Consider the following 25,271-nt stretch of genomic DNA (forward strand, 5'->3'; position numbering starts at 1 on the left):
CAAGTGAGACCAATCCTCAACCCCGATTGACCATTCTACAGGCTTTGAACAGAGCCAGGTTTGCATACATATCTGCTATGTACTCATTTGACTTGAATGGCACCTGTGTATAGAAGTGTTTAGCACCGCGGCCTTAGACTGCTCTATTACTGCTGAAAATGATGTTATCATAGTTCTGTCTGCATAGTAATAGTCAAAGGAGACCAGCAGTGTTTTGGATAAAGTTTGCCTAACTGTAGCTAGCGCAGAAGCTGCAATCGTTGCTTTCGGAACATTGCAGAATAGGAGCAGACCTCTACTGCAAAAGTACATATATACTGCATTGAACAGACTTCATTATGAACAACTACAGTAGCTGAAAGATAAAAAGCAAATATAATGGCGATTAGTAAGCACTCCGTGAAACCCATACCAGGAAGCAAGTGGAGTAAATGTGCCAAGCCTGCAGAAAATTCCAGCCTGGACTAGTAGATACCTAAATAAGAAAATGGTTCCAAATGGTGATTCTTTGCTCTGCCTGCTGCATGCATAGAATGAGGTGGTAGAATTCCAGAAGGGAGCCCAGCATGTATGGCAAGAGAGGTTACTTTTGGACGATCCCCACTATAGAAAACTGCAGCTCGGCTATACTGTACAAAGGTGCAACAGAATAGTTTGTTTTACAAAGACAGCATCTTACAAGGCAATGATAAAATATTCCCCATCTAATTGGAAGTTGGATGGTCCAATCTTACACTTCTGCAGTACAGAATGGTTATGAATCAGGAAGGCATAATATGAAGAAATGCTTCAGGAGCAGGGAAGAATGCTTTTATGTGTGATAATTACACAAACTCTAGACTGCAAAATGAGATGCAGTCATATTTAGTCGGCACAAATTGCTTCATTGTAATGGAGCAAATGAAATACAACAAGCTTCATGCTGCTACAGAATATATTCACTCAGGCCTATTGAACTATTAATACTCACAAATGGCAAGATCGTGAACATGGATGAAGTGGGCCAAAAGGACGAAAGCACTCTTTTGTATGGGATAGGAATGGATGGAAGTCTTATGGTGCCTCAGTTTTTTAGTTATAAAGAGAACACTTCCCTACCTCACAGGGGTGTTGTGAGGGTTATCTTCATTGTAGAATGTTTTTGAGTTTCCCTGATGGAAGGTGCTACAGAAGTACCAAGCACAGCTAATCAGCAGAGGTCTGGTGGCTGCTTGTCACAATAAGCAAATGCTCAACTTTTGTTTTCATTACAGTATTTCGCTACTTATTCAAGGCTTCTCTGCAAAACATATATATGGATCATGTAACAATGAATTTGCAAGAAGGCATGGTTGAGTTTTTTCAATCTTTATGCATCCTTTCTGGTATTACGTGATTAACTGTGCAGATCTAATTGTATTAACAAGGTTCTTGGGTTTTGCATGGGAATTACATGAGATCAATTGTTATTTTTTGTAAACTCCCTGAATAAAATAAACTTGCGTTCACAGTTTACCATTCTCATAAATCTGCTGTTCTTAAAAGTAGCAAGCCCTCTTTTGCCTCCTTAGTCACTATTCCAACTAGGGATCCTTTAACAGAAAGATGGGATTTGCCATTTACCTATCAGTATATCTGTTTTTGCATATATTTTCAGTATGCATGTTTTTTTTCCCTGAACTGGAGGTGTGGACTTCTCATTGATAAGGCAAGAACAGTGGTTCTCAACCTGGGGGTCAGGGCCCCTTTAGGGGTCGAAAGACCCTTTCACAGGGGTCGCAGCAGGGCAAGCAGCTTGGCTGGGGGGAGGGCACCATCCATACAACAGACTTTCAGGGTAGATTGATAGAGCGTTTGTCTGTCGGGAGCAGTGGAAAAGAGTGAGATCAGCATGGTGGGACAAGAGGCAGAACTGAACTGAGAAACCCCAGAAAAAAATTTATATACAATCATGAATTTCATGGATCTTCATGCCATTGGTCAGTTTCAGTTTAATTTCTGTGAAAGAACACTTGCATGATTTGATGGTTGGGGGTCACCACAACATGAGGAACAGTATTAAAGGGTCGTGGCATTAGGAAGGTTGAGAACCACTGGGCAAGAGGAATGGGGATGTCTACTACTATCTGGTGCTGGAGGCAAGAATTTGAATGCCTTTTAGATCTTGTGCAAAGTCAACTTCATCCTCATGTCTTTTCGCATTCCAGTCTCCTTCAGCTGGTTCCTGCAGCAGACTTTTGGAGGAGGTAGCAAGGAGAATAACTTATTTCAGATTGTTACAATGCCTGTCCATTGCAAGGTAACAGTTTAAGGGAAAATGTACCCTGGTCTCCAACGTACAGTGGCAGTCCTTGGTTGTAGATTCCTTTCAGTGAAGACCAGGAGCTATAATGGTGTCTTGAACCCAGCTTGTTAAAAACTCATTTTGTAAACTTACTTTTTGTTAGCGCACCCGTTTGTAGAGGCTTCCTGAGTTGAAGCACGCAGGAAGGGTGTTCATAAGCTGATGGATCTCCATGGCAAAGGTTCATTACAATACATAGGTTTTCTGCCAGAGTCACCATAGAGCCAAAGGTTTCTGTGAGCATGTTTGGGCAAAAGCTTGTGCGTTTTCACATCAATGGACCAAGTTCCACACCCAACAGAAAATGGGAAGGGTTAGCTATCCTGAGATTTTGACATGTACCACTGGTATTTAGCATCATTTTATGAGTTATATCATATCTTGAAAACAAACACAGTCCCTGCCTCCGCATTCCAAGCAAGAAAAATGAACTGCTTCTACATAAGGAGTCCAGGGAGAAAGGGTTTTCATCACAGTTACTAAGAATTCACTCACCCTTAATCCCCCACCTGCTAGTATGACATGCATCTCTTTCGATTTCTACTCTATATTATCCATCTGATTTTTTTGCATGCCAGCAACACCCTCGGACTCCTGTACAAAGGAGGTGTCCCTGATTTGCCACTTCTTACTATCCCTACCTACCGGGGATTATCCATTGTGCTACTGCATTTTTATGTTCTTAAAACTTACCATAATTGATAAACTGATAAATTGTCACTAACAGAACACCTATGACCATATAAATGTCCTTAGGAAAAAAGTGAGCTTTTTTGTTCCTATCATGGTGACCCAGCTTCCTTGATACGGCAACTGGTAGGATGTAAGCTGTGAAAAGCTAAAAACCATTGGCTTAAGAAATGTTCATGGAGCCATGATAAACTTAGAGCAAAACCCAAGCCTACTTCTGATGGTTAAGGACAGTACCCAGCTGACACAACATACTACAAAAGCATTTAATGTCCTTTCATGTTGAAAGAAAAGTATAAATAGAAATTTCATTGTGTGAAAGGAAAAAGCAGTATCATTGCATTCTGGATCTCTTGACTGTGTTTGTTTCTTCAGAAGCTTTTCGTTTTTGAGATAACCTGCTTCCTTGTTCTTTGCCATTCTGAAGATAGGCAGTGGCTCTGGGCAAACAGTAGCATTCCACTGGTGGTGATGGTTCCTTCAAAACAAAGAAAGTTTGAGTATTTAAAGAAATAAGATGACTCTAACAGTGCTACATTGTCACTAATTGAACATCACTCACACACAAATACACTAGCACGAGACACCCACAACTATGGCTTTAAAGAGCATTTCTCACATCCCCATATCTTTAAGAATCTCCACAATTTCTGCCCCAGTATCTCTACTAGTACGCTGTCTCTTCTGGCATATTAAGTAAAGCCACAGAGGGTGACTGATCAGGAAGCTGTGCTGTAGTAACAGGAAAAAGTGGTCTGCGTAAAGATCTCTGCCTCAGAGACAGATTCCCTCAATGAAGGCTCCAAGGAAGGAGGAGAAGAACTATTCTTTTGAGCCTCTCTTCCCCACAGCTACTTTGTGCAAACTCACTTCCAGCGCAACAGAACAGAAATGGAGAGGACAAATAATCCCTTGAAAAGGCCATCATGTCCACCCGTTTCAAGAGTGTTTGCTTTAATCTGAACAAATGGGTCAAGATGGACTTAGTTGTCACAATCTGGACATGAAGGACAATCCTAAGCTCTTAGTCTTTCTACTATCCTGCATGCAGCTCCTTCCCACCCCTATTGCTGCTGAAGGTCTTGAAATGAAGTTTGGAAGTGTTCCATATCATGCTCCTGGAATGCAAACCTCGATAAGGTAATCGGCAATATATTCAGGTTTCAGGCAGTTTACTCCTTGAGCTATAGCCTCTCCTACGTTGACTCTTGTATCCTCTGGCTTCAGTTTATTAAAATCAGCAAAAAGGTGAGTGGCTTCTCTAAAGAGAGCAGAAGAATAACCAGGCAACACCTGTAGATTTAAAACAGACAAGGAATGAAAGTTTACAGCTACTGTGAGCATATGTTGGGACACAATAGTAATTATAGTATTTACTGAATTGGAAGAGTAGATTTTTCCACAGGTATACCATCCAGCTGTACCCCCCCCCCCCCAACCTGGACGTAACATCATTAAGGCGTCAGTCTTACACTAAGGGGGTTTCTCCCTTTCAAACAATTATGATCGCAAACACACCCTATTAGAATTTAAGCCAGCATTTCATATGCAGTTTCGCAAAGGGAGGCAAGAGGCAGACTGGTGCACAACCCTGAGGCTGTAAGGGAGGGAAACCACAGCTGAATTTAGCCTCATACTGTGCAAATACAGCCTACTGCAAATGGCTGCCATTGAGTCTATCTTACCATCTGTTCCACTTAATATTTCTGGTAAGGCCTTGGAGGAGGACCATGTCTCATGTCTTAAGTGCCACTCAGGGCAGCTGTCCCACGCGAGTGCCGCCTACTTCAACCAGTTTGCCTGTCTGTCCAGCAGCCAGCCAATCACCTTTCATCCTCCACCCCTAATCACCCCCTCCTCCTTCTACTTCCCTCTGAGGCTTGGAGGCTGCAGATCTCTGCTGCGTGAGAGCTTCCCCTGCCAGTGAGTTCCATAATAACTGCCTGCAGCCTTTCCAGGTCCTGTGGGGGGGGGAGGGCAGGCCTTCTGCAGAGCTTTTCCACCCCACCCCCCCAATCCAAGGCCCACTGTATTCCTGAATGCAACAGGCTTGGCTCCTAGTTTAAACATAAGAACCATTGGAACTATCTTGTGGAAGTTTGGTTTACTTGTGACATATCTTTGCAATAGTGAATCCTCAAGTATGCCATGAAAGCAGAATACTACCTTTTATTCTTTAAGATGTGACTTAAACTCTAAACTGTATGAACTTGCTGTCTTGTTACATGAGTACTTATTTGCAAACCTTTTCTTCCCTGCTCCCTTTTGTAAATGAATTTGCACCAGTAAAGGGTGCTAAGGATTGAGCACAAACTGGGAAATGCAGTTGGCCTTGGGGTTTGTGGCTGAACCACAAACTGATCCAGGTTTGTTTTCAAACTGAACTGGTTCATGGCGCTGCAATTTCTTTAAATGGGGTAAGCAGAAAGACCAACAAGCAGCCGAGCAACAGACTGCACAAAACAGGCTAAAACAGCTGAGTGGCTGGGAGCACCTTGTTACCCCTCTCTCTTTTTTTTTGTGGGGAACAGAAAGCAGAGGTTTAAAAAGACTCTGAATCCCTTTAAACCCCTGCTTTCTGCTCCATCCACAAACTACCATGAACTGCTTTAAAGGTTTGTGGAACTTCATTATGGTAGACTCACTGCAAGTTTCTGTTCACAAACCAACACAAACAGCAACAATGCAACTGGTATCTGTAAGCACCACCAATACTGGTAACTGTAACAACCCAGCAGCACACACACGCACCTTTGCTCCTCCTGATTCCAAGATACGCTTGAAGCCTGCTTCCTTGGCTGGGTCAACATTCAAAACAATCTTCCAACCACTAAATGCTCCCTACAAAAAATAATAATACAATGCTGTCAAAAATTTAATCCCCTAACTTGTTTGTTTTCTGCTTTGGGAGGATCCAGGTCCCAGTGTGTGTGGGATTTTTCTACAAGAGATGAACTACTGCCTCCTTCAGCAACTCTGGGAACTAGCCAGTAAGAAGTTAACAATCTCTTCCAGAGGGCCTCATATCCATTGGTCACTCGTTTTGAGTAACTAGGACAGACATGTATCAAGGGGGCAACTAGTCACCCTTACCGATCCCAGCAACTTGTCCACTTTGGGTACTGAGAGCTTCAGTGGGCCCCTAGTTCCCTTTATGTAAGAGTGGCAGGAAGGTCCCAGCAAAGCAAGAAGACTTTATCCTCACAGCCAAGAGCCAATTGACTACTATTTTGGCGCCCTTCCTCCAGGGCGGTCAATGATCAAACTACCCTAAGCAACTGAGCTGGGTGGGAGCTCGCAGATGCGACAGAAGCAGCATAAAACTCACATTTAGCCACCTTAACTGCCATCTCATATGCCTTCATAAGTGTGCGATAAGATGCTCTTGCAGCTTAATAATGAGATTTCTGCCACATTCACTCTAGGTGCCTCACTACCCCCTTTCTCTCCCTTAGCTCCCCCTTATACCAGGGAGCCAGTTTGAGACAAGGGCAGGGAGGGTGCTTGGAAGCAATCTCATCAATAGCAGCTGCCAGACTTCATTGCTCTTTGGCTTCCCTGGACACAGTCCACACCTAGAAATCGACAGGGGTTGAACTCTATTCATTCTTTGGGATGCATTTGAAAGGGTGTGTGCAAACGAATACCTGCCTTTACTTCAAGTATTAGTTCTTCAGGACCAGTTCAGACACCATATCTGATACAAGCCACAGGCTCACACAGGGATTTCCTTCTCTCTTTTGGAGTTCTTTCTTTCACATCCTGCTTCCTCTAACTGCAGTTGACCATGATGTCCTAACCATGTGCAGTCCCTTCCCAATCATGCTTTGTGAGCCTGCTTCAAAAACCCACCACTTGGAACCGAGACTATGGTCATGCAAGTATCACCACACACAATGGTTAAAAAAACTAAGAGGAGGAAAAGGGAGAGTACAAGACAGAGGAAGAGAGGTGAGGGAATCCATACCCTAGGCTAACCTGTTTGTTGATTAGAATTACTGGCATGTTACCAAGTTTTGTTCTGCACTAGAAACAAAACATATACTAGGAAGAACATCAGAAATGAAGGTATTAACTCAGCAGCACGGGGGGGGGGGGGAATCCTATGTAATAAGAGCTTTAAAAAAGCCTGGAAGATCTTTTTACAGTATTTTCCCAGGTCTTCTAGGGGTTGCATAAACTACTTTTGATTAGCTGGCAAGCTACCTGTTTGAGACCAATGCCATTACACTCTCCTAGATTTGATTGGATCTGTGACGCCTGAAGCAGGCCTGAAACCCTTTGCAATATATGCACAACTTAAAAAACAATAAAAGCTGTTACGTTAGGCTTTGAACGTATTATTGCACGCTTGTACCCACAGGCACTGGTAGCACCCAGCACTACTGAAACCACTGTTGAAGGCTTTATTATTCCTAATGTGAGTTAACACGAAGAGTTTAGATTCCAGTTCTATAATATTTAACTGTCTCCTTTGTTCTGGGTAACGGATTTAAAAATAACTACTCTCTGCAGCCCACCCTCCTCCAGTAGATCAAAAGTGGAACATTTCATTACCTCAGTAATGCCTGTCTCCTTCCTCCTCTGTATTGCTTTCCTCCATCTCATGGCTGCGACTGCTAATTTCTTCTGGATTATGCTCATTCCAGGAATAGCACTGAGGATGGTGTTACTTCCCCATTCATAATCTTCCTCCTAGAATGAGGACAGGCTCTTATTCACAAAAATCCTGCCAAGTTTAACAGGAAATTTCAAATAAAAAGTCTCAAGAACAAGCTTACCAAGGTGCACACCCTTTTTTCACAGGAAAAGGCACTCAGACAGTCTCCAGAAAAGAAATTAAACTACTCTGTCTCGCCTCTTTCAGACAAATATAATAACAATTAGGCTTAAGGGCAGAGATAACTAAAACTTGATCTTTCTCAGCATTCACATATTAACACCATAATCCAGAGCACTCAAGGGAAGGTCAAATTATTACTGCCACCGACATGCCTGTTAAACAATCCTGTTTAGAAACATTCTGAAAATAACTTGCAAGCTGCAACTAGATTGTAGAAGTTCATTTCTTTATGAACACACACGCTCTACTTAATTCCATGATTACTTCACTCTCCACTTTTATTTTAGTTGCATTTTAAAGCAACAACAAAGGTAACATAACCACCCACTTAGACCAGGGAAACCATGGGTACTAGAGACAAAATTATGCAAAGTAATGTAAGGATTTGTCTTGGAACATTAACATAGCAACAAATGCACAACAGACATCTGATTATACCACGCATAACCATGATGATCACCGCCACCCCAAAGGCTTTGAAGTATCAGGACACCCAGCATCAATCAATGCAAGGAACATATTTTGATATGAAAAGCATTTTCATTAACCAAACCTCTGGGTTAGTTTTTAGTGAAACTTAAATTTTTGTGTCCCTGTACTTTTCTAAAGACAAACTGATAAAAGTAAGGAGATGGGGGGGGGGTACGAAAGGCAACACTGGTGGTTGCAGTGAGTAAAACCAGTTATCCATGATTCCACTCATTTCTTCCTCTACGGTCACTTGTGCTGCATGGTGGCTTGAACATGCAGGTGCCTACACCCCAGCCCTGCTGGTCTGGTGCTCAAGGGGGCTGTTGATAGAAGAGAACAGTGGGAAAGATCTGTCCTTGCTAATTGTGGCTTGCAGGATCCAACATTAGGTTCTTCGCAAAGCAGCAGACACTTTTTAAAATGCTGTCATCCTGAACACAAAAGGCATGACATGCTGGCAAATAAAGACCTGGCCTGCTTGCAATTTCCCCCAGCAGTGTCTGATGATCACAAAAAAAGATAAGGAACTCTGCTGGGGGGTGGGTGGGGGGAACCAAACGCAACACAAGCGGCTGCAGCCAGGAAGGCAGGGCAGGGGGGAGGAACAGAGTGCATTTCGGACTTCCACCAGAAACAGATCTAGCTGTACAAAAGAAAAATACCATGGGGAAAAAGAATGGCAGATAGAGCAGGCAAAGGCAAAGGAGCAGGAGCAGGATTTAACTTAATCAATGGAAAGTGGTGCCTTTGGGCCAACAGGCAACTGGGGAAAGGAAGTGATTAAAGCGCGGCCACTAGCCCAAGACGTATTTTCAGAAGTTATGCATGTTATGTTAAAATAGCAAGATCATCTTTAAATGACCTGAAGTGCCGATAATAGCATTAAATACCTCTACAAAACGCTGCGCTGCCCTACAGGCCTCCAGGTAGGAACGGTGGAGCACCCACTTTCCAGCTGCCACGGATGCCAAGAATTTCTCATTGCGAAGAGGGCTTCCCACAACAGTATGTGTACAGCTAGGGTCAAAGCACTGTTTCTCGAGCACTACCCCACCTTAAGAAGAAAAGAGAAGAAGGAGAACGGATTCTAACTCCAGTTCATTGAAGAGGCAGTTCCTACTACTAAAAGGGTAACATATAAGAGAAGAAAGCCCGCTTTATAAAGCACAAAGCAGTGCAGAGTTGGCAATGAAGCCACAAACACCAACAGCGATGTGAATATCTTACCTAGCTCTTCAATCAAATGAGAATAATCCATTCGTTCTTGGGGGTTAAGGGAAGAAAGGTGGAATCTGCGCTGTTTTTCTGGTTCATTCTTAGACTTCTGATCTGTTTTGATCACCTGCAAGACAAAATTTGGGGAGACATGAAAAAGAGAGACAAAACAGTGAATCTTGATGCCTAGCAGTTTCCTTGCAAATCTACAATGTTCCCACATACAATATATGACTGTATTTGGTCAGCCACTAAAGAGAAACTCTGGGCAAATTCTCCCCCCCCCCCCGCCCCCACCCAAATGTTTGTGTTTAAATCTAAATGGCAAAGAAAAACTTACAATAAAAATACTTTAACTCTAAGCTACTGCTCCCAGAAATACAGAAAATACAAGGAAGCAGCAGACTGAGTGGCAAAGAGCCAGATTGTTGCACAAGATTAGTATCTCAGCACTAAACCTTGACAGAGCTGTGTGTATTTCAGCAAATCCAACAGACTTTTCAGTCGCAGGGGAAGCACGTTCATTAACTTCTGCTCTTCACTATCATCGTCATCTAGAATAAATGCGTTAACGGGCACTGCCTCTCCTACTCCCAACTTCTCCATGACTTTCTAGCTAGCACGACAGATAAGATTACAGGAAGGATTGAAAGCAGTCCCTAGGAAGCCAGCAAAATCATATCCATGCTTGTTGTAAGTGATCATCTGGAATTTAAGTTTAATTGTAGACAGCTTGAATTGACAGCCGGGAAACATAACACACAGGAATAAAATTCCATCAGTCCAAATGCCTGCTCGATGAACACACAAAAAAGCCTTATACTGAGACCGACCTACAAGTAACCTCGCAAGGTCAGACTTACCCACTCTAACTGGGAATGGTTAGCACAGTCCCAGCTAAAGGTCTTTCACCTACTTCTTTCTGGTCCGCTTATTAGATATGCCAGGGATGGACCCTGGGACCTTTGGAAGCCACACGGGATTCTCTACTAGTCCCTCCCTAAATGGCATACCTTTTCTTTGGGCTGTGGAGCCACGGGGGGATTTGCAAGTGGAAAGGCAATGGTAGGTGCCTGTGGTGTCAGAAGAGGATTATCTTCCTTGACAGGAGTTTCTGGACCCCTAAATACTGCAGGTTCTGGGACCTCAACTAGATTTGATACTTCAGGATTGTTAACATCTACAAAGCAAACACACACAAATAATAATTTTTTATACTGAAGAACAAGATAAATGCAAACTGTTCTCAGCATAAGGCAACATTTCCAAACTTTTAAAAATATACTCAGGGTGGTTTTCACATTATTTGGGCATGTCAACCAGCTTCTTCCCAGGGGCCCTGCCCAAACAAACCTCTGCTGGCCAAGGCTCCTCTCACATGGTTGACCTGTTGGAAGCAGCTGGAGTCCAAGGGCCTAGCTCCCACTGTGGCCTGGATTTTGGTTGCACGGGCAGGCAGAGTAGGCCACCGCTCTCCAGCTGGATGAGTCTTCTTGGGGTTGGTTGGGGTGGGGGTGGTATGGAGGTTTTTTTTTTTTTACTTTGGGTGAGTGGGAGAGAGAGTGGGGCCCTACCCCAGCCTCAGGCTTGGCCTGGCAGAGCAGGTTGCTGGACCGCTTGGGAATGGGGGAGTGTTGCATAGGGTTGTTTTTTTTTTTTTACTTTGGATGGGTGGCTGGAAGGGAGAGCCTCCCTCCCCTAGTGTCTGGGTGATGTCACTTCCAGTGACATGTCACTTCCATTGATGTGGTAAGGAGGTATGGCCAGCTGACATCACCCCAGGGTTACCTGGAAGACTGCAAACTTTTTCAGGGGCTACTGCACAGTCAAAAGGTTGAAAAAGGCGGGCATAAGGCTTTTGTTAGAAAACACCTTATTGATATATGTGGGATTTCTTTCCAAGTTAATACGTTCGGGATTGTTGCCTATGCGTTTATTGCCTGCAGAAATTAGGTCAGTTCTTTGACTGCTTCCGTGTTTTTCAAGTTATACAAAAATATGTAAGCAAAAATATTTATTCGTAACTATATACAGCGATTATTCAGTTAAATAAATATGCTTTAGGCTCTTGACATTATGCCGCCTTATTTCTCTCACGCCACAAACCAGTTCCATTCCAAACACAGGCAAATCACATTGTTCCAGACTAAAGAGATTTGCAGTATATAAATGGGATTTCAGATACAGCCAAGATGTGTTTGAATCAAATAAAGAATGGCTTTCCAAATTAAATATCAATACCCTCTGACAAAAAAACCCCAAGCAGATGGTTAACAACAAACCTCTGACACATCAATATAGACTGAGCAAGAAAGCTGGTAAACTATGCTCCTTGAATCACCAAACAGCTAGGCATAGTTTACAGTCAAAAATATGGTTAAAGCATACTTGGCCTGTACCATCTGCTGGTGGAGAGATATATGAGAGAATACACCATCATTTAAAAAACAAAAACAAAACCCCTCCCTGCATAAAGAATATTAGAATTAATTTCTTGATTATTCTCCTTCCCTCTACCAATATAGAGGGAATTCAAAAAACCCAAACTATACAGGAACATTCAAAAATACAAATTCTCACTGGCAGGCTGAAGCCAGATGTGTGTTCAGTACCGACAAACACTTCCAATCCGAACCTATTTCAGCCAAGGAGATGGCAGAGGTATTCACCAAACCAATCCCGCAAATGAATAAAGAGGAAGTAACTAACACCACCAGTATAATAGGCGGCACATTCCGTTTCCTTGTTATAGAGATAACAGGGAATCAAAGACTACAGTTACGTCCAGCAACTCTTGCACTCTCTCTGTACCCATTTCCGCAATTTCTGTATCTGTTGGGGATTTCCCAAGCGACGGGCCTCCTGTCGGCTCAGAACACTGCGAAGGGCTGCTGGGCCACTGGAGGTTGCTAGCGAGTCTTGCTCTCTCCTCTCTTGCAGTGGGGTCATCCCAAATAATCTGTTCATTCTGGGAAGGCTCAGTGTTGACGTCCATCACGACTTGACGGGACTGTCTAAGGAACAAAGCAAACAATGCAGAGGAGCTCAGGGCTGATGCTCTGCACATGACATTAGCACGACAGCAACCCAGGCATATTGGACATGGGGCAATATTTCATTCTGTGTTAGAATGCGACCACGGATTACCACAGCCAAAAATAATACACTTTCATGTAAAAGTAGAACCAGAATGGGTTTGGAGTTTGTTTTTAATTTACAGGCCGACAAACAGTTAGCAGGCACAATTATGTAATTTCAGCTACGCATTTTGTGACACTCAAAATGTTGAGAGGGGGCACTTCATCACTAACCCAGTCAACTGCGGTGATTAATGCTTCAACTAGAGCCACACATATGGCTTCAGGAGCGAGCCACTTTCCAGCCACTTTCCATTCAGCAATGCACTCTCTATCAAAGTTTTCTAGATCTAAAGCCCCCAAAATCCAAACTATGTTCACAGCCCTACAGTACCTTAATGCTCCCAAGACTCTGCTACGGCCGTTGCGCAGAGAACGAGGACCATCCGGAGTTGCCGGAGAGTTGTCAAAACCATTTCTCGACAAAGGGGTCCTTTGTCCTTGCAGTTTCTCTAAAGAGGTAGCAGTCATAATTTCTTGTAGCTGCTTTTGAAAGTTCTCCCTCATTTCCAAAGTCTGCGTTAAAACTTGGGAACAAAAAGAAAAGACGTAAATAAAGGTTATATCAATTATACCAAATGCCACATAATTAAAGCCAAGAGAATGTCCTTCTAAATAAGGCTCATTAGATGTGCAAACATTCTCTTTTCACATTGCATTCATTTGAAAAAAAAATCTGATAATGGTAAATGCCTAGCAACACAATAAGACAATACACTGATATACAGAAATTACCTCCTTTTGATGCTTTTTCCTCCCCTGCAATAGCAACCGCCTCCTTCACTTGATCCAAGGTAACATCTCCCAGATTACTATTATCCAATGAAATACTCTGAAATAGTTAAGAGTTTTGTGTCTGACATCTAAGTTATTTAAAAAGATCACAACTTAGGAAGAAAAGTATTACTCATCAATATACCCAGAGTACCAAATAAGTTTACTCACACAACGGCAAATCTATCCTGAATTTCCACTGTGATGAGCTCTAGTGAAGCTGTCAAATGTCTGGTTATTTATTCTGTCCTTCACAACACACTAGTTTATATTTCCACTGTCATGATGGTAGTTCTTAGTTTGAGGAAGAGTGCTTCCACTTGAAAGCTCAGGCCTTGAATAAACCTTTGTTGGTCTTAAAGGTACCACTGGACTCTGATTTTGTTTTGTTACATTGCAAAATCTAAATACTAAACACATTAACCTTCCCAAACTTCAAAAGCTACATAAACTTTTAGATTTTAGAAAACAATTCCTTAAGCTGTCAACTACTCAGCAAGTTCTGAAACCTTCTTCCGTCTATAGGAGCGTACCTCCATCAAAAAATCAAACCTTTAGGCTGATTTTGTATGGAGCAGGGGGGTTGGACTAGATGGCCAGTATGGCCCCTTCCAATTATATGGTTGTGTGATCAGAAGAGGCTCTCTGCTGCCTCCTCCATCTGCAGAAGGGCTCCACGTTTTGATGAGCAGAATGGTAGGGTCTGAGCCAGTAGCTACTCAGGTATTTGCACATCCCAGCTAATGACCATATGGAATTTTTTAAAACCCACAAAACCGCCACAATTAGACCTTCTATACCTCGTCGTCCTTTCCAGATTTTCGAGCCGAAGTGAGCCTAGTTGAGACTCTGTCTTCTTGTACACCGCTAATATTCAAGCTCATTTTGGGATTGTATGTATGTGGATAAAGAGACTCAGAGAGTCGTTTACAGGACTTAGCACACTGCAGGGGAGAGGAAATGAAAAGAAACACAGTTAAGAAAGAGAGGGATCACTGTTGCAAATAGAGACAGACCAAAACCCATTAAATGCAGGAACAAATAAAACATTTACTTTTGGATTAATCCTTTTCGTTTAGTCTTTTATGGCCATAGGAAAGTGGCAAAGAGAAAGAGCGACATTACAGTTCTCACCGTCTGGCAATGAGTGAGAAATCTCTGTTGAAATGTGATCTTAAAAAAGAAAAGGGCTGCACCAAGTCCAACAAAGAAGATAGGACATAAAAAAATCGGTGCTCGTAGGGAAAGAATAATAACTGTGAAACCCCAATATATTTCATATCAAGCTGCTTCAAGGGGATATCTCTTTGGATGCTTAGTAGACTGCTACTTTCCCTTCTGTAAGTAGTATTAAACTGATTCTTTCCCTACAAGCACCATTTCTTTTTTCTATTTTCTTCAAAATGTGATCTTAACCAACAGGAGACATAAGGATTGCTTTCTACTGTGCACGTAGCTCTAACCGCAGTCTACGCACAGGGAGAAGAAGGGCTGTTTTTTTATACCCCACTTTTCACTACCTGAAGGAGTCCCAAAGTAGCTTACAAATACCTTTCCCTTCCTCTCCCCACAACAGCCATCTTGTGAAGTAGGTGGGGCTGAGAGAGCTCTAACACAACTGCTTTGTGAGAAAAGCCCTAGAGAACTGTGACTGGCCCAAGGTCACCCAGCTGGCTGCATGTAGAGGAGTGGGGAATGAAACCCAGTTCTCCAGATTAGAGGCCACCACTTTTTAACCACTACACCATGCTGGCTCTCTAGAAGCTGCCCTTTCCACACCCTTCTGTCTCATTGTTGCTACAACAAATGGTGCAGCTCTATCAATTTTTAAGAGTCACCAGTATTATCTTTCTCTTTCTTAAGCACTGTTTCTTTTTGTAGTTACACTCACTGACAAGCAGCAAATTACAGGGTTTGCTTCTGCTAACACACAATCATGGCTTATGAATACTAAATGCAAAGCTTTACAACTGTACAGGGCATTATGGATGTCCAAGTTGACCCCGATTCAAATGTTTACAAAAGAAGTAAGAAATAGTCAATCCTACATTATGAAACTTATCTTTTGCTTATAGCACGTTATAGCATTGGGGTGTGTTATTTCTCCATACCTCCAAAAGCCAGAGGTCTGAGACTATGTGTATGCCTCTTTCTTTGACTGCTCTGTATTCCCGGTTGTTATCGTTTTGCTTTCCCTGGTAGATGAAATGAGTGACAGTCTCATCAAAACTCCACCTAGAACAGATGTAAGATACCAACGACATGTTAAATAAATAGATTCCCTCCCAGAAAATGGCATTTATTTATTTATTGCACTTATATACCGCCATTGCCCTTGGGCTCACAGTGGTTTATAATAAAATAGATCACAGTAAAATCTCCTAATTCCCACAATACAATTATTAAAATCAATTTATATCATGCCAATATCAAGGCGGCAAGCAAAAACACTATCTATTTCCCTCATACCTGTAATTATCAGAATATCAATTCAATATGTATTATGTCTTTTTAAATCTTGATTTGACATTTTAATTTTTTAAAAGCCCACCTGGAACAGTCATTAGATATACTGCATCTGCCATATTTTAGGGCAAAAATCTAATACAACCCATAAGAAGATCCCAAATTATAGTTTTTCTGATAGGGCACACAATGATTGAAACTCAACCACACGCATCACTTTAAAATCACCTGCTCTTAGGTATACAGAAATGAACATGCATCCAGTCTTTCACACCTGATACTCATCTTTCTAAAGACATTTAGTATTTTTCATTATTTGAGATTTATATCTCACCCATCTCCCAATGAAACAGCTAAAACAGTTAAAAACTTGACATTCTCCCAGAACCTAGAAAATATCCCAAAGAGAAAACGTCTGGCAAATCAATTTCAGCCCAAAACAACAGCTCTAGAGATTTCATGTTGCATTTAACTTGCATTTAACTTAACAAGAATAAAAACATTGCGTTTACTGCTTCAAGCGCTTTTATTTTAGTTCAAACGCCAGAATTTTCAACTGAACTGCTTTAAGGACATTTCTGAAGATGTATTACGGCCATCATAAAAAGGGAAACGGCCATCTCAAGAGACTTGGACAGCCCAGGCTGGCAAACGGATGGGAGACTTCCCAGGAATACCAGGGCAATGGCGAACCACCTCTGGGTGCCTCTTGCCTTGAGAGCATTGGTAAGGCGACTGTCTCTGGGCAGCACTTCGCACCACCATAAAGGGAAGCAAAGGCAATGCTTTCCATACTCTTCGCGTCAGCACACGTACCTGTAATCTCCTCCAAGGGAAGCAGTCATTGCGTTTAGCTCGCTCTGCTTTTTACTGAGTTTTTTACTCACACATACAACAACACCGGTGAGAGGAGCCAGAGGATCTGTTGAGTTTTCCTCCTACGCAAACAGTTTAAGAAGGGGGGGGAGAAACCCAGGTAAGCATATTTTGGATGCTTCCAAGGAAATGTCACTTATCTGAAGCACTCTTCTACCCATCCACGCCTGTTTCATCTCACCCTTCCTCTAAGGACCATCAGAATGTGGCTGTCTGTTTTATATTCAAAACCACCCGGTGAGGTGAGTTCAGGCTAGAGGGAGTAATAAGCCCAAAGTCAAACATCAAGTCAAAGACTTGAATTTGGGCCAACCAGAGCCTAGTCTGACACTATGCCACATTTAATTACAAGCAAATGGGTTTGTAACACAATGGAACAGGTGTTATTTTTCAGCAGCACCAATTTCATGAAGGTATCTCCAAACTCCCTGCTAGCATTGCCCTTTAAAACCCTGATCCAAGATGATATTTCTATAATGCTTGGGATATGCCGACAGAAAAAGCTTAAAAGATCTAGACTTGAGAGAAAAGATGACTAATTATTTCAGAATGGGAGAGATTGAGTCTTCTAACCACCCTCTCTTACATCTGATTGGCCCGCTGAAAACTGGCAAGACTGACCAGGTCCCTCCTCAGGGATTACACACCCAGCCCAAAGTGGCTTAAAAGCATCAGTGGAACTGGAGCTGAAGGGCGTTGATTCATCCCTTCCAGTTAACAGACTGCAGCATTCACTTAATGATTCACCCCACTGAGCCATGTAATGTTTACAATAGCAAAATGCCATGGAGATTAACAACACAGTGCATGCAAATCAGCAGCATTCAAGAACCCAGCTAACAGATGCTGTGGCGCATGTGCGTCTCCTCAAGCCTACAACCAAAATGAATACTCTCAAAGCTACCACTTGTGGAGGTGCAGTCTTCAACTCAGGACTGGCACTGTGAGCGGCCGCTTGCCGTGTGCTGTTTGCCAAAGCCAGTTTTAAGTTCCTGTCGATGACTTCAGAAAGAGGAGTGCTCAGCTTTCTGCTGTGCCGGTTGGAACCCTCGGGGGTTTTCAAGGCTGCTAAAGCATCCTATAAAGGGAGTAAACGAGAGACGTTCGGTTTACAAAAATTCTCAGGTTGAAGCACTCCGCAAGGTGAGAATGATTTATCGGTGGAGTGCTTCAACTCTTTTCTTGTCATTAGTCAAATAATTACATCACTGCTCAGCTTTTTGGATAAGATTGTTACAGAGGCATTTTGTTAGTCCTCTCAGATAGCAATTGCTCTAAACTTGCTGGAGAAGCACTGTAATTCCAAAGAGAAGTAGTTGTTATTTTTTAATGGCAGCATATCATGTTTTAACAGTAACATACCACTGTAATGACTGGACACAACCCACCCTTCCTTTTAAAACAGCAAAATGATCACTCAGTAACAAGATGGTGCTAGTTATCATTGACCTGCTGGGAGCGACTGGCAACTGGTAAGATGCTAGTACTCCCCACCCCGACCCCAGCACCAAACACTGGGACATGATTTCCAAGACATTTACCTTGACGTCAAACGAAGGCTTGAAGAGCTTGTCTTTGGACAAGAATTTGGACGGGGTATCCAAATGCAGAGATGGTTCCTTCTGTACTGGCTTCCCTTCTGGAGCGGGGCTTGAGGTTTTCCCAATATGGTGTGAAATCACGGTCCGGAAAGCTTTACTCTGGAACCGGTTCATGTCAAGAGGAGTCACGGCTCTTCCCTTCCCGATTTCCAAGATCTTGTGAAGTAGGTCAGGTGTATGTGAAGGTGCTGCATCTGTTTCTGCTTCAAACTGCTCATTTTTGAAAGTCTCCTCTGAGTAAAAACAAAAATTTAAGCTTCATAGAATCATAGCGTTGGAAGGTACCTCATGGGTCAGCTAGTCCAACCGCCTGCACTATGCAGGACACTCACATCCCTATCACTCATCCACTGTAACCTGCCACTCCCTTAAGCCTTCACAGAATCAGCCTCTCCGTCAGATGTCTTTTTGTATTTTGTTTCTTTTGAACAGGATTTTGTTGTAAAGATTATTCTATTACCACAGACTGATCTAAAGTCTGCCTTCTTTGCATTATCAGAATGCTACGAAGCTAATGTCACAGGTTTGAAGCCCAGGTTTGCCTTCTGCTAAGTGAGGACTTCTGGAATCCAAAGAAATCACACAGACACACATAACCCCTTTCTGCTCACGCAGAGGTAGATCTGGATCCAAGATGATACTTCCATAGTGCTTGGGATACACTGACAGAAAAAGCTTAAAACAGGGGTAGTCAAACTGCGGCCCTCCAGATGTCCATGGACTACAATTCCCAGGAGCCCCCTGCCAGCGTTCGCTGGCAGGGGGCTCCTGGGAATTGTAGTCCATGGACATCTGGAGGGCCGCAGTTTGACTACCCCTGGCTTAAAAGAACTAGACTTGAGAAAAGAAAAAACTTTGTCAGCCTACCTTCAGCAACTACATTGTCAATTGAGAACTGGCTTTCCTCAGCCTTTACCCCTGTCCGGGCACATTCCAGCAGCCAAGTCATAGTAACAGCGGGGAGATTCCACAGCTTTGCAGCCTCATACTTAGAACCATCTGGTTCCTTCACGACCAGATGGGTGCTGGCCAGCATGTTTTTCCTTGGGTTAGCCTTCCTCACAAAGAATTCTTGAACCCTGAAAATGAAACCATGACCATCCTCGTAAAACAAAATCTGTAGGAGCATGACACATTAAAAAGGGACAAACCTTTAAGACCACAACAAATACAGTGTAAGTAGTTGAGTGGCACTTCCCATTGCATCGATGAATTTGCAAACTGTCTCCCCTCCCTCTTAATATTTCAGAGTTCTAGAAGAGATTTGCATAACAGAAAAGTCACAGGCAATGACGTATCACTTACTTTGCCCCAAGCAGATGTGCCAGGGATATTAAAGAGTCCCTCTCTACTCCACTGAACTGGCTGAATGACAAAACACATTTCTCCAAGGGGGTGCTTCCTTCCTTCACAGACACCGGTGTGAAAAGGGGACTTGACTTTGCATCAAGAAGGACCTGCTGTTCAGCACACATCTCCTAACAATGGTGAAGTAAATGACACAAATTAATCAACAATCCATATGATCTTTTTTCCCAGCAATGCTGAAATTCTGGGGCAAGAAACCACGATCAGCCAAATGAATAATTTAGAAATCTCAGGGCCTAATTCCAAAAGACCAGGGGTAGACAGCAAACTGTGGCCCTCCAGATGTCCATGGACTACAATTCTCATGAGCCCCTGCCAGTATTTGCTGGCAGGGGCTCATGGGAATTGTAGTCCATGGACATCTGGAGGGCCACAGTTCGCCTACTCCTGGCAAAAGACTATGAGCGCTGTTGCTTGCAAGCATTTCTAAAACCCGGACTGGCTGAAAAATGCCATTTGAAAAAGTAGCCATCAATTAAATATTCAAAACTACCAATCTGTTCTAGAAACCACCACCAGCATCGTAACTGGAAGAAAACCATCAGGACAGCAGAAACTATCTGCAGCTGCCATATTCAGGTGGAGTTGGCAAGAACCAACAGCAACACAAGGATGACCTCTGGTGGGACTCTGAGAGGGCTCCACATGAATATGTACAAGTTCTTGGCCCTGTTATCTGTGACAGAAGTCAGGGATTGTAAGTGTAAAACGCAACGAGACCAGAAAGTGAATGATCAGTCTCATTTCCCCTTCTTCCTCATTATACCTTGGCTCGTTTGCACTTACCAGCCATATACTTGTAACCACTTCTCCAACAGTTGAGTTCACTTTGCACCCTAATAGCGGAACCACAGCGTAGTCAGCGATCGCTTTGCTCTGTGGAGGCAGAACGTTGCCCGCATACTCTTCAATCAGGTCTCTTATGCAGGATTTGTCCTCTTGGCCAAAGCCGAGAAGAATAAACTTCTTGCCGCCAAACAAGGCTCCTTCAACCATTGTAGAAGCCTCTGCCAAAGAACTGGTGCCGGCAGAGAACTCTTTTCCTTGCATGGTAGAGTGATTAGTCCCACTGTAGTCGCCGACATCGACTGCAAGGTAAATTTAAAATGATACAGTCCTACTATGGGGGGAAAAGCATCGGTTGGTTCCAATCAGCTGAATCCTTCGATCACCAAAAGGCTATGTTGGGGATCATGGAACAGCCACGGAAAAAGCCATGTGGGAGGGGTGCATTAAAGAGGGGACTTGGACAAGGCTGTGTCAAAAAGCAAGCTGGACCCAATTTTCTGTATATGTCAGGCGAAAGAGAAAACGTTTGACAAGCTGGTCGTTAGAAGAAAATAAATCATAAGAATGGGGGAAAAAGACCAAGGCTGAGGGTGCATAAATAGGTAAAGTTACTTTGCTACTCAGTTTTTTATTAAAGTACCAAAAAGAACTCCCAATGTGTTTTGCCCATAAAAGGCTTCTTCAGGGGTTATCAACTTGTCTTCCAACAATTCAGCAAAAAGAACAAGAGGTTGGTAAGTAGAACACTCGAGCTACTCTAGTCCACTTACCAACCTCTTATTCTTTTGTGCTGAATTGGTAAAGACAAACAAGTTGATTCCCCTGAAGAAGCCTTTTCCATACCAAACACATTAGGAATTCTTTTAAACATTTTTTAAAGTAATAAAATAACTTTACCTATTTTTGCACCATCACTCCGGGCCCTGTTTTTTCAAGCCAGTCATTAGGACAACAAGATGTAAAAACAGAGTCCAGTGTCTTCTACATATGTCTAACGTGGTTGGTGGAAAGTTTTGTCAGGTCATACCCATTCTCTGATTGAGAGTCGTGGAAAGAACAGGCAGTAGGAGCCGGACAGACAAATGGCCTAAGGTAGCATCGTACGGATGCAACCCAAACAAAACAAACAGGAGGCTGCACAGCAGCAACAGGTAGATAAAGCAGTAACAATTTTTAAAATGCACAAAACTTATAATGTACTTTCATCATCTATTCATACTAGGATTGGTCGCTTTGGCACACTTCGGTGATCACGCAAGCCCAAGGCAGCCAGCGCCGCAGCGCAGAGGGACAGTGCTGGTGCCAGCATGCCAGCCAGCGCCTCCACACAAGCGCAGAGCTCTGCACCTGGGTGTGGGTGCCAGCTGGCACACTACTGTTGGCACCACCCGTCCCCTCCACACTGCTGGCTGCCTCGGGCTTCCGTGTTCGCCGAAGCACCCAACCCTAATTCATACATGCATAAACTCCACACAAACAGACTGCTTCCTGCCATGAATCATGCGTTTACAAGCCCATCAGCATCGTGGTTAAGCCACAGTGTGATGCACCTCGCAGTCACTGTCTGAGTTGCTCGTAAGTCACAGGAATGTTCAAATTCTTAATGGCACTTGCAGCTTCTGTGAGGCTAGTGGCAAATCACTTCCCCAAGAATAACTTCAGACGATCTGAAGGAAAGAAGGCACTGCTGTGCAGTGTTAGCGGATTTGGAGGGGAGGGACACCTTAAGGGTGGATGGAACATACCTGCAGTAGCATTATTAGTGACATATTGACACAGAAGGTCTTCATCTGCTTCATGAGCTGGCATCACTTTCACAACTTCTTTCTTTGAAAAACTGTGTTTTTGAGGAAGGACTGGCTCCATTACTTGATCCGAGACAGAAGGGTCCACTGGCTGGTAGGTTGCAGGGATATATTGTTCCTCAGCTACCAAATAACCCTTCCTAAAGCATTCCAGAAGCCATTTTGCTGTCACAATAGATGGTCTGTAAAACCAAAATATGACTTACAGATGATAGGGAGGGGAGAATATACTCTTCCTTTTGAGGTCATATGTACTTTACATTCCTACCACAAGCAATGGTTTTTGAATGTCAAAAAGTGGCATGCAGAACTGAAATGAGCACACCTCAGCATCTGATGTTTATAGAACTGAGGGGGGAAATCCTGCCAACTGAAGATTTACTAGATAACGTACACAGGTAGCAAAGAATCGTCCATATCCTTTGCATTCAACAAAATACAAGGGGTTTACACGTACATAACTTGGGACAAGATCAAAGTTAGTGTTAATGGGGGTTATAGATCACTTTTCTCTTTCAGGGCTGAACAGCAATTCTCACTGAGCTACAATCATTCCCATTCAATAAGATGCTCATCATTGTAGACCAAAGAATGTGCAACATAAAAAAAGGCATTTTTTGGAAAACTAAAAAATTATCAAAATCCTTCTAGGAGATGTGGTTGTAGTCACTTCTACCTCTGTGAGGTCTTCTTCAAAAATTGTTTCAGTTCTTCATCACATTCGCCAGCAATGATGTGTGTCACATCCTCATTGAGCTGGTTAAAACGAACACCACCTCCAGCATTAATAAGCCTTCTCATTTTATCTAACTTCTTGCCGCTGAAACCAGAGAGGTAAATCTGCAAGGGAAAAAGGACAGAAAGCAGTAACTGACTGAAAGCAGAAAATCACAGGTGATTAAAGACAACCCCAAGTACAGCTAAACATTCCTGTAAAGCTTTCTTTGCAACAATTCCCTCTGCTGAAGAAGAAAACTATTGCAGGATATCTCTCTCTTACTAGGGCCATAGCTTAAGCCTCTTACTGTCAAGACTGTTCTTGCTTTTAAATCTCCTATATACATTTCTGGAAATGCAATTAATCTGGATTTCCTGAGAATGGAATAACATGCAAACTAACATTGGAACAGCTACAATGTACAACGGTATCCTAACAGAACTCCTAGTTCATCTTCGTGGCTTCTGTGCAGTCCCACATGGGTTCTGCGGAATCGCAGGCCTGCCACGGAGAGGAACTCGCAAGCTTTTATACATATAAAATTCTAGAAGCTCCCAAGAGTGCTCACCCCTCCCCTACAGAGGGTGACTTTCCCGCCCAAAGTCACATGATGTGGGAGGGGTTAGCACTCTCCCCTCAGTTCTTTTTCTGCCGCCTCTGAGAGAGGACAGTTCAGCAAGCTGAAGAGAAATTTTTACCTCAGATTCAGAAGGAAGGCGAATGACTCAGAATTCCGATATTATGGGCCACTGTTTTAAATATTAGCGGCCTTGTTTAAATAAGTAATTAAAATAAATAAATATTTTTTAAAAAGAGAGAGAGAAAATAAAGTGGGGTGAAATAGCCCCAAATGAAAAGCTGAGTCCTTCGCCTCTGTTCTGACAGGGGACAGTGCCTCAGCCTTGCTGCCAAACCACCCCGGAAGTCGAGGGGAGGAAGAGCAGTTTGTCTGGAAGTTCTCTGAGAGACGGCCTCGGCGCCTCAGACCTGCGAGGAGAGAGAGCGCCGGCGGCTGATTTATGGCCAACAGCCACCTCAGGTGTGCCCAGTGCCAGTCCCAGTGGTGCCTAATCGAAGGAGGAATCTGCCCTGTCTAGGGCTGCAGCTACCCCACTGGTGAAGGAGAGAGAGCCAGTGCGGATGATTTATGGCCAGCAGCCACTGTCGGTGTGCTCAGGGCCAGTCCCAGTGGTGCCTAATCGAAGGAGGAGTCTGCCCTGTCTAGGGCCACATCTTGCCCACTGGTGAAGGAGAGCCCCAGCGGCTGATTTATGGCCAGCAGCCACTGTCGGTGTGCTCAGGGCCAGTCCCAGTGGTGCCTAATCGAAGGAGGAGTCTGCCCTGTCTAGGGCCACATCTTGCCCACTGGTGAAGGAGAGCCCCAGCGGCTGATTTATGGCCAGCAGCCACTGTCGGTGTGCTCAGTGCCAGTCTCAGTGGTGCTTAATTGGAGGAGGAATCTGCCCTCTCTAGGGCCACATCTAGCCCACTGATGAAGGAGAGAGAGCCCCAGTGGCTAATTTATGACCAGCAGCCACTGCAGGTGAGCTCAGTGCCAGTTCCGGTGGTGCCTAATCGAAGGAGGAATCTGCCCTCTCTAGGGCCTCTCGTAGCCCACCGATGAAGGAGACAGAAGAAGTTCGGCATCGGCCTGTTTATCGTTCGCATTTAGAGGCGATTTGTCTCCTTGATGCCAGCAGGCACCATTTCCTTGATGTCAAGATCTGCTGCTGCTGGCTGATTCCCAAGGGCTGCCTGGCACTGAGAGTCCTTGATCACGTAAGTCATGACTCCATGTGATGATAAATGTTATAATTTGGTGCCAAGGGGTGCTGTGTTGACACACAACTCACCAATTTGTCAGCTCTCTGACAATGAGACCCTGAGCATGCTTGCCTCCATAGTATTGCCACCAAGCGCTGCTGCCAAGCATCAGCACCAATCATCGTTGCCCAGCAGTGCCACTGAGCATCACTGCCAAATGTCACCACAGACTGTGGGGAAATCCAAGGGACAGGCAATGGTGCTCTCCCCCTGTCCCCGACTTTGAGCGTCAGCTCTGCAAGTAAGCTCTGCCCACCTTCCCAACACCCAGGAAAGATTGGGAAAGAGATTGGACATGTGGTCCTAGGCTATATAGATGCCATTACCTGCTGCCACCACAAGTGAATCTTTGACACAGTTGCTGGCAAAGG

At 43.6% G+C, this 25,271-nt stretch overlaps 1 protein-coding gene across 2 annotated transcripts in view; it reads right to left on the reverse strand.

The window, feature by feature from the left end:
- Positions 1–3,265: 3,265 nt before the first annotated feature.
- The window catches only part of TOPBP1 (DNA topoisomerase II binding protein 1), a 36,865-nt gene continuing 14,859 nt past the window's right edge, over positions 3,266–25,271 (reverse strand). For both annotated transcript variants that reach the window (XM_077302662.1, XM_077302663.1), the window contains 20 exons: positions 23,035–23,198; positions 22,299–22,540; positions 20,551–20,852; positions 19,702–19,874; positions 19,264–19,475; positions 18,337–18,629; positions 17,700–17,873; positions 16,736–16,857; positions 15,565–15,688; positions 14,254–14,397; positions 13,415–13,511; positions 13,014–13,206; positions 12,354–12,556; positions 10,556–10,722; positions 9,555–9,669; positions 9,218–9,381; positions 7,571–7,708; positions 5,765–5,854; positions 4,145–4,306; positions 3,266–3,491 (listed from right to left, as the gene is read on the reverse strand). In XM_077302662.1, the coding sequence (XP_077158777.1) occupies positions 3,348–3,491; positions 4,145–4,306; positions 5,765–5,854; positions 7,571–7,708; positions 9,218–9,381; positions 9,555–9,669; positions 10,556–10,722; positions 12,354–12,556; positions 13,014–13,206; positions 13,415–13,511; positions 14,254–14,397; positions 15,565–15,688; positions 16,736–16,857; positions 17,700–17,873; positions 18,337–18,629; positions 19,264–19,475; positions 19,702–19,874; positions 20,551–20,852; positions 22,299–22,540; positions 23,035–23,198 (3,423 nt within the window). In that variant the 3' untranslated portion in view covers positions 3,266–3,347. The remainder of the gene's footprint in view (positions 3,492–4,144; positions 4,307–5,764; positions 5,855–7,570; positions 7,709–9,217; positions 9,382–9,554; positions 9,670–10,555; positions 10,723–12,353; positions 12,557–13,013; positions 13,207–13,414; positions 13,512–14,253; positions 14,398–15,564; positions 15,689–16,735; positions 16,858–17,699; positions 17,874–18,336; positions 18,630–19,263; positions 19,476–19,701; positions 19,875–20,550; positions 20,853–22,298; positions 22,541–23,034; positions 23,199–25,271) is intronic.

Source organism: Paroedura picta, chromosome 11 (genome assembly GCF_049243985.1).
Source record: "Paroedura picta isolate Pp20150507F chromosome 11, Ppicta_v3.0, whole genome shotgun sequence".
Taxonomy (NCBI): Eukaryota; Metazoa; Chordata; class Lepidosauria; order Squamata; family Gekkonidae; genus Paroedura; species Paroedura picta.